Here is a 7,793-nt window from a genome sequence, read left to right as displayed (position 1 = left end):
AAGTTGACTACAGCTATATTGATTGAATTGTAATTGATTGGATAAGTCCTCGGTGGATTAGAACCTTTAAATTGTCAGTAGGTGTGAATATGTTTGTCTATATGTGGCCCTGCATCAGACTGGCATCCTGTCCATGGTGGATCCCGCCTCATGCCCTGTGATTGCTGGGATAGGCTCCAGCCCCCCACCCTCACCCCATGACCCATAATTGGAGTAAGCGGTTGAAGATTAATGAGTGAGTGTCATCCTTCACTGATCCCCAATTAGTTATAGCTTTTATTTAACTCTCAGGTGCAATTAGTCGGTTGAGGTGATGGTCTAGTGGTTAAGTGTTGGGCTTGAGACCAGAGGATCCTTGGTTCAAATCCCGCATTCATTTCAAAGTGTTATTAAACTGCCTCCTGAAATGGTCAATGCTGACATTAAAGTTTGTAGCCATCTAATCATATTCCTACAGTAGGGTCTCATGGGAATTTTATTTCTGCACTTCTCATTCTGTCGCTCTTTTCTGGGAATTTGATGACAGAAAGGAGAAATTCTGTCACTCGACTCACTCGACTCCCCTGTGGGGAAGTGTCACATTATAAAATATATTTTATTCCAAACGCTCGTCTCCTACATGCTGATATTTTGTCAGTTAAGATTTAAGAGGTCATTGAAGGTCACGCTGCTGTTTTTAAAACCTTAAGCCTCTTTTGGTTAGACACAACTTCAAGTAAGCAAATGAAGAAAATTCTGTCACCATTTAGAGCTCATAGAAGAGACACTTTTATCCAATATTCAGACATCAACAACAGCTTTGTCTGATAATGTCTCATTAAGGAATCCAAGAGAACAGAATGACTACATGAAAAAATACACTCATAAAAATGAGGGTATTAATTATTTTAATTAAATGTTAATGATGGAGAAATACAAAACAATGAAGCCCCTTTTGATTTTTTTTTTTTTTACTGCATCTATATGGTAAAAAAAGAAAAAAAAAAAACCCCACAAAAAAAACAATCAATTGCGTTGTTTCCAGAAAGAGCCAAGGGGCTGCAGGTTTTCTTTGTAACCACCAACCAAGTGGTTTCACTGATGAACTCACACATCTACTCAAAGTGATGTTCATCAGTCAACTTGACAGGTGCAGCATCTTCAAACTTTAATACTTGTCACACGACTGCTGCTGTCTGGTCATTACAAATATATATTTTAGAAGTTCAGCTTTCTTCCATACTCAGATGTAGGTGTATAAAACTTTTTGTTAATCGTACCACAAAATATCACAGAAAAATAAACACAAAAAATAGATTACTTACTGCTGGATGCTTCTTAGCGTATTTGACTGTTGACCGAAAGAACATGTTGACTCCACTTTGTGTACAGTAAATAAACTTATTTACAGATAATTGTTTCAGAGCTGCATTCACCAAACTGATGAGCTGTGCATGAACCTGTTACACGGTCTGCATGAGGAGGGAGGAGGAGCAGGAGGAGCAGGAGGAGGAGGAAGAGGAGGAAGAGGAGGAGGTCATCTTCATCTGATTACAGCTGATCCTTTGTTTATATTGTGCTGGACAGAAACTGATTATCTTCACAAAATAAGGTTTAAATTATGTGTGTATTCACAAGATGTTTCAGGATCATATCAGTTTGTTCAGTCTGCACACAGTTTTGTAAAATCTGAGGATTTCCTCCTTTGAGTTTGGAGACTTACATGTCATTTGGGAGCTGACTGAAGGAAATGGAAAAGGCAGAAAAACATACAAACACTGTGTCCTTCTTCAAGCCACTGGGGAATATTTGTGTCAGTGTATTCATACGCTGCAAAAACACCACTTACAGTGTGTGTGTTCCACAAATACATGAAAAACACACAGAGAGTGCGAGAGAGAAGAAAATAAGTGTGTGCTGACTGAGATTGTGCCATTTGAGTTTACAAAACATCAAATTAACAAAACGTATTTCAAATTCTTAAGGGTCAACCTCGATGAAAGAGTGCAGAAGACGAAGAATCTCAAGATCATAATTATGTTGGTCACAAAGTGTCCTAAAAGCCTTAAAGCACTAAAGCGATGCATTGTATTAAAAACAAACAAACCTGTCACCCTGAGGATGACGGGTATCTTGGCAAAAAGTGAACGAGAGAGACTACCAGAAGGAATGAAGAGGGGCTGATGGGTAAGATTCATGCCACCTTTGGAGGCAAATAAGCAGAAATTGTGACTAGCAAAGGTTTTTTTTTTTTTTGGGGTGATTTTAGTGTTTTACCTCGACCAGTTTGTGTGCTGAAAGGTATCTCCATAGGACATGTGAACTTACAAGTCTTCAATAATGATTTGCATGCCTTTTCACATCCTTAATAAAAATCTAAATTTTGGGTGTTATTTTTTTTTGGGGGGGTGATTTTGGTGTTTTACCTCGACCAGTTTGTGTGCTGAAAGGTATCTCCATAGGACATGTGAATTTACAAGTCTTCAATAATGATTTGCATGCCTTTTCACATCCTTAATAAAAATCTAAATTTTGGGTGGTTTTTTTTGTTTTTGTGATGCCACCACCAAATGACATTATAACTTAAAACTTTTGATGTATTGTGGATCCACTCATCAAACCCTTTAATTTAGTGTATTATACAATGTTTTACTCAAATGTGAAATTTGACCTACTTTAGGTTACTTTTGACCTTGAGATAAACCCTAAAGGTCAAGGTCAATCAGTTATCCCAGGTAATGGCTTATGGACAAGGCCGTTCACTTTATTCATGCCAAATGAGGAGGCAAAAATTGCGACCAGGAAAGTCGTTTTGGTGATTTTAGTGTCTGACCTTGATCCTTTGCTTTTGTGTGCTGAAAGGTATCTACATAGGACTTCTATATGTGACCATGCAGGAGTCTGCAATGTAAACTGTGTGCTCTGGAGTGAGCTAAAGGTGAAAAATGCAATGATTACAAAAAACAAACAAACATACATAGTGACTAACAGATCTTGCAAAAACTTAATTGTTGCCAAGATAAAAAAACAACAAAAAAAAGAAACATTCAGCAGGCCAGCAGGCTCATCTTGCTATACTGAGCAGATGGAACACCAGCCTGAGCCTTTTAACATGTCTAACATTTCTCCATGAGGGAAAAGCAACACGAATTGTATTCCAACAGCATTCTTGGTCAGAAGCATATTTACTTATTATTTTGTGCATGACCATTAAATTCATAATTATCTGACCAGGCAGGCTGCACATTTGCATTTACCTTTGCATAGAGCGACTCGCTATCAGCATCACATCAGATATCATGGTGTTAAATCTTGGAATGATAATGTACATCTTGTGAATCCATCTATTACCTTATATACGTATAAAAGTAGTTTAAAAGTGAAGATCCTGCAGGAGTATTTACAATGATTTCTTTTAAGCTGGAAAAAATGGTGTAATTCCTTTGTATTGTTTGCTTTGTTTCGGAGTGGACTCTTTACAAGCCTTTTGGCTTCCACCACTCCCTTGCATTTTATTTATATTATTTTTTCTCTCTCCCTCTCTCTTTGGTTGTTTTAATGTATATACATTATTTTATGTGTTTTATTTTGTGCTAAATAAACAAAACAATCAAAAAAAGTTTTCTAAACGTAATTTGTGAGTGTGTATGTAAAGTCACTGCTTTGGTGCCATGCTGAAAAATAATCAACAGCTATATGGTGAGCAGTGAGTACTGCTGGATCTTTGTAAAATGTGAGGAGGAGCAACAACTCACACCGCAGGACTCCCATGCAATAAATGTGTACACGTGCAATTGTCATGCACTAAGTGTGCAACACAACCAAGCAACACTCCCTCTGTGTTCTTCTGTAGCACAGAGGGAGTGTTGTTTGGTTCTGTTTTTATTTTTTTTATGTTTTATTCTTTTATTTCTGTTTTTAATCATGTATTTGATTTTTTTAAATTAATTTTTAATTATTTATTAAAATTTTATGTTGAATTGTTTCATGTAAGGCGCCTTGACACGGCTTTGCTGTGATTTGGCGCATTATAATCAATCAATCAATCAATTTTTTTATATAGCGCCAAATCACAACAAACAGTTGCCCCAAGGCGCTTTATATTGTAAGGCAAGGCCATACAATAATTATGTAAAACCCCAACGGTCAAAACGACCCCCTGTGAGCAAGCACTTGGCTACAGTGGGAAGGAAAAACTCCCTTTTAACAGGAAGAAACCTCCAGCAGAACCAGGCTCAGGGAGGGGCAGTCTTCTGCTGGGACTGGTTGGGGCTGAGGGAGAGAACCAGGAAAAAGACATGCTGTGGAGGGGAGCAGAGATCGATCACTAATGATTAAATGCAGAGTGGTGCATACAGAGCAAAAAGAGAAAGAAACAGTGCATCATGGGAACCCCCCAGCAGTCTAAGTCTATAGCAGCATAACTAAGGGATGGTTCAGGGTCACCTGATCCAGCCCTAACTATAAGCTTTAGCAAAAAGGAAAGTTTTAAGCCTAATCTTAAAAGTAGAGAGGGTGTCTGTCTCCCTGATCTGAATTGGGAGCTGGTTCCACAGGAGAGGAGCCTGAAAGCTGAAGGCTCTGCCTCCCATTCTACTCTTACAAACCCTAGGAACTACAAGTAAGCCTGCAGTCTGAGAGCGAAGCGCTCTATTGGGGTGATATGGTACTACGAGGTCCCTAAGATAAGATGGGACCTGATTATTCAAAACCTTATAAGTAAGAAGAAGAATTTTAAATTCTATTCTAGAATTAACAGGAAGCCAATGAAGAGAGGCCAATATGGGTGAGATATGCTCTCTCCTTCTAGTCCCCGTCAGTACTCTAGCTGCAGCATTTTGAATTAACTGAAGGCTTTTTAGGGAACTTTTAGGACAACCTGATAATAATGAATTACAATAGTCCAGCCTAGAGGAAATAAATGCATGAATTAGTTTTTCAGCATCACTCTGAGACAAGACCTTTCTGATTTTAGAGATATTGCGTAAATGCAAAAAAGCAGTCCTACATATTTGTTTAATATGCGCTTTGAATGACATATCCTGATCAAAAATGACTCCAAGATTTCTCACAGTATTACTAGAGGTCAGGGTAATGCCATCCAGAGTAAGGATCTGGTTAGACACCATGTTTCTAAGATTTGTGGGGCCAAGTACAATAACTTCAGTTTTATCTGAGTTTAAAAGCAGGAAATTAGAGGTCATCCATGTCTTTATGTCTGTAAGACAATCCTGCAGTTTAGCTAATTGGTGTCTGTCCTCTGGCTTCATGGATAGATAAAGCTGGGTATCATCTGCGTAACAATGAAAATTTAAGCAATACCATCTAATAATACTGCCTAAGGGAAGCATGTATAAAGTGAATAAAATTGGTCCTAGCACAGAACCTTGTGGAACTCCATAATTAACTTTAGTCTGTGAAGAAGATTCCCCATTTACATGAACAAATTGTAATCTATTAGACAAATATGATTCAAACCACCGCAGCGCAGTGCCTTTAATACCTATGGCATGCTCTAATCTCTGTAATAAAATTTTATGGTCAACAGTATCAAAAGCAACACTGAGGTCTAACAGAACAAGCACAGAGATGAGTCCACTGTCCGAGGCCATAAGAAGATCATTTGTAACCTTCACTAATGCTGTTTCTGTACTATGATGAATTCTAAAACCTGACTGAAACTCTTCAAATAGACCATTCCTCTGCAGATGATCAGTTAGCTGTTTTACAACTACCCTTTCAAGAATTTTTGAGAGAAAAGGAAGGTTGGAGATTGGCCTATAATTAGCTAAGATAGCTGGGTCAAGTGATGGCTTTTTAAGTAATGGTTTAATTACTGCCACCTTAAAAGCCTGTGGTACATAGCCAACTAACAAAGATAGATTGATCATATTTAAGATCGAAGCATTAAATAATGGTAGGGCTTCCTTGAGCAGCCTGGTAGGAATGGGGTCTAATAAACATGTTGATGGTTTGGATGAAGTAACTAATGAAAATAACTCAGACAGAACAATTGGAGAGAAAGAGTCTAACCAAATACCGGCATCACTGAAAGCAGCCAAAGATAACGATACGTCTTTGGGATGGTTATGAGTAATTTTTTCTCTAATAGTTAAAATTTTGTTAGCAAAGAAAGTCATGAAGTCATTACTAGTTAAAGTTAATGGAATACTCAGCTCAATAGCGCTCTGACTCTTTGTCAGCCTGGCTACAGTGCTGAAAAGAAACCTGGGGTTGTTCTTATTTTCTTCAATTAGTGATGAGTAGAAAGATGTCCTAGCTTTACGGAGGGCTTTTTTATAGAGCAACAGACTCTTTTTCCAGGCTAAGTGAAGATCTTCTAAATTAGTGAGACGCCATTTCCTCTCCAACTTACGGGTTATCTGCTTTAAGCTACGAGTTTGTGAGTTATACCACGGAGTCAGGCACTTCTGATTTAAAGCTCTTTTTTAGAGGAGCTACAGCATCCAAAGTTGTCTTCAATGAGGATGTAAAACTATTGACGAGATACTCTATCTCACTTACAGAGTTTAGGTAGCTACTCTGCACTGTGTTGGTATATGGCATTAGAGAACATAAAGAAGGAATCATATCCTTAAACCTAGTTACAGCGCTTTCTGAAAGACTTCTAGTGTAATGAAACTTATTCCCCACTGCTGGGTAGTCCATCAGAGTAAATGTAAATGTTATTAAGAAATGATCAGACAGAAGGGAGTTTTCAGGGAATACTGTTAAGTCTTCTATTTCCATACCATAAGTCAGAACAAGATCTAAGATATGATTAAAGTGGTGGGTGGACTCATTTACTTTTTGAGCAAAGCCAATAGAGTCTAATAATAGATTAAATGCAGTGTTGAGGCTGTCATTCTCAGCATCTGTGTGGATGTTAAAATCGCCCACTATAATTATCTTATCTGAGCTAAGCACTAAGTCAGACAAAAGGTCTGAAAATTCACAGAGAAAGTCACAGTAACGACCAGGTGGATGATAGATAATAACAAATAAAACTGGTTTTTGGGACTTCCAATTTGGATGGACAAGACTAAGAGTCAAGCTTTCAAATGAATTAAAGCTCTGTCTGGGTTTTTGATTAATTAATAAGCTGGAATGGAAGATTGCTGCTAATCCTCCGCCCCGGCCCGTGCTACGAGCATTCTGACAGTTAGTGTGACTCGGGGGTGTTGACTCATTTAAACTAACATATTCATCCTGCTGTAACCAGGTTTCTGTAAGGCAGAATAAATCAATATGTTGATCAATTATTATATCATTTACCAACAGGGACTTAGAAGAGAGAGACCTAATGTTTAATAGACCACATTTAACTGTTTTAGTCTGTGGTGCAGTTGAAGGTGCTATATTATTTTTTCTTTTTGAATTTTTATGCTTAAATAGATTTTTGCTGGTTATTGGTGGTCTGGGAGCAGGCACCGTCTCTACGGGGATGGGGTAATGAGGGGATGGCAGGGGGAGAGAAGCTGCAGAGAGGTGTGTAAGACTACAACTCTGCTTCCTGGTCCCAACCCTGGATAGTCACGGTTTGGAGGATTTAAGAAAATTGGCCAGATTTCTAGAAATGAGAGCTGCTCCATCCAAAGTGGGATGGATGCCGTCTCTCCTAACAAGACCAGGTTTTCCCCAGAAGCTTTGCCAATTGTCTATGAAGCCCACCTCATTTTTTGGACACCACTCAGACAGCCAGCAATTCAAGGAGAACATGCGGCTAAACATGTCACTCCCGGTCTGATTGGGGAGGGGCCCAGAGAAAACTACAGAGTCCGACATTGTTTTTGCAAAGTTACACACCGATTTAA

At 38.5% G+C, this 7,793-nt stretch overlaps 1 protein-coding gene across 1 annotated transcript in view; it reads right to left on the bottom strand.

The window, feature by feature from the left end:
* ndufa4l2a (NDUFA4 mitochondrial complex associated like 2a) overlaps window positions 1–1,628 on the bottom strand; it is a 50,023-nt gene extending 48,395 nt beyond the window's left edge. Inside the window, exon 1 of the mRNA XM_034171732.1 lies at window positions 1,305–1,628. Coding sequence (XP_034027623.1) covers window positions 1,305–1,349 — 45 coding nt within the window. The 5' untranslated portion in view covers window positions 1,350–1,628. The remainder of the gene's footprint in view (window positions 1–1,304) is intronic.
* Between the last annotated feature and the right edge of the window lie 6,165 nt (window positions 1,629–7,793).

Source organism: Thalassophryne amazonica, chromosome 6, assembly GCF_902500255.1.
Source record: "Thalassophryne amazonica chromosome 6, fThaAma1.1, whole genome shotgun sequence".
Taxonomy (NCBI): Eukaryota; Metazoa; Chordata; class Actinopteri; order Batrachoidiformes; family Batrachoididae; genus Thalassophryne; species Thalassophryne amazonica.
This window is presented reverse-complemented; position numbering and strand designations above follow the sequence as displayed.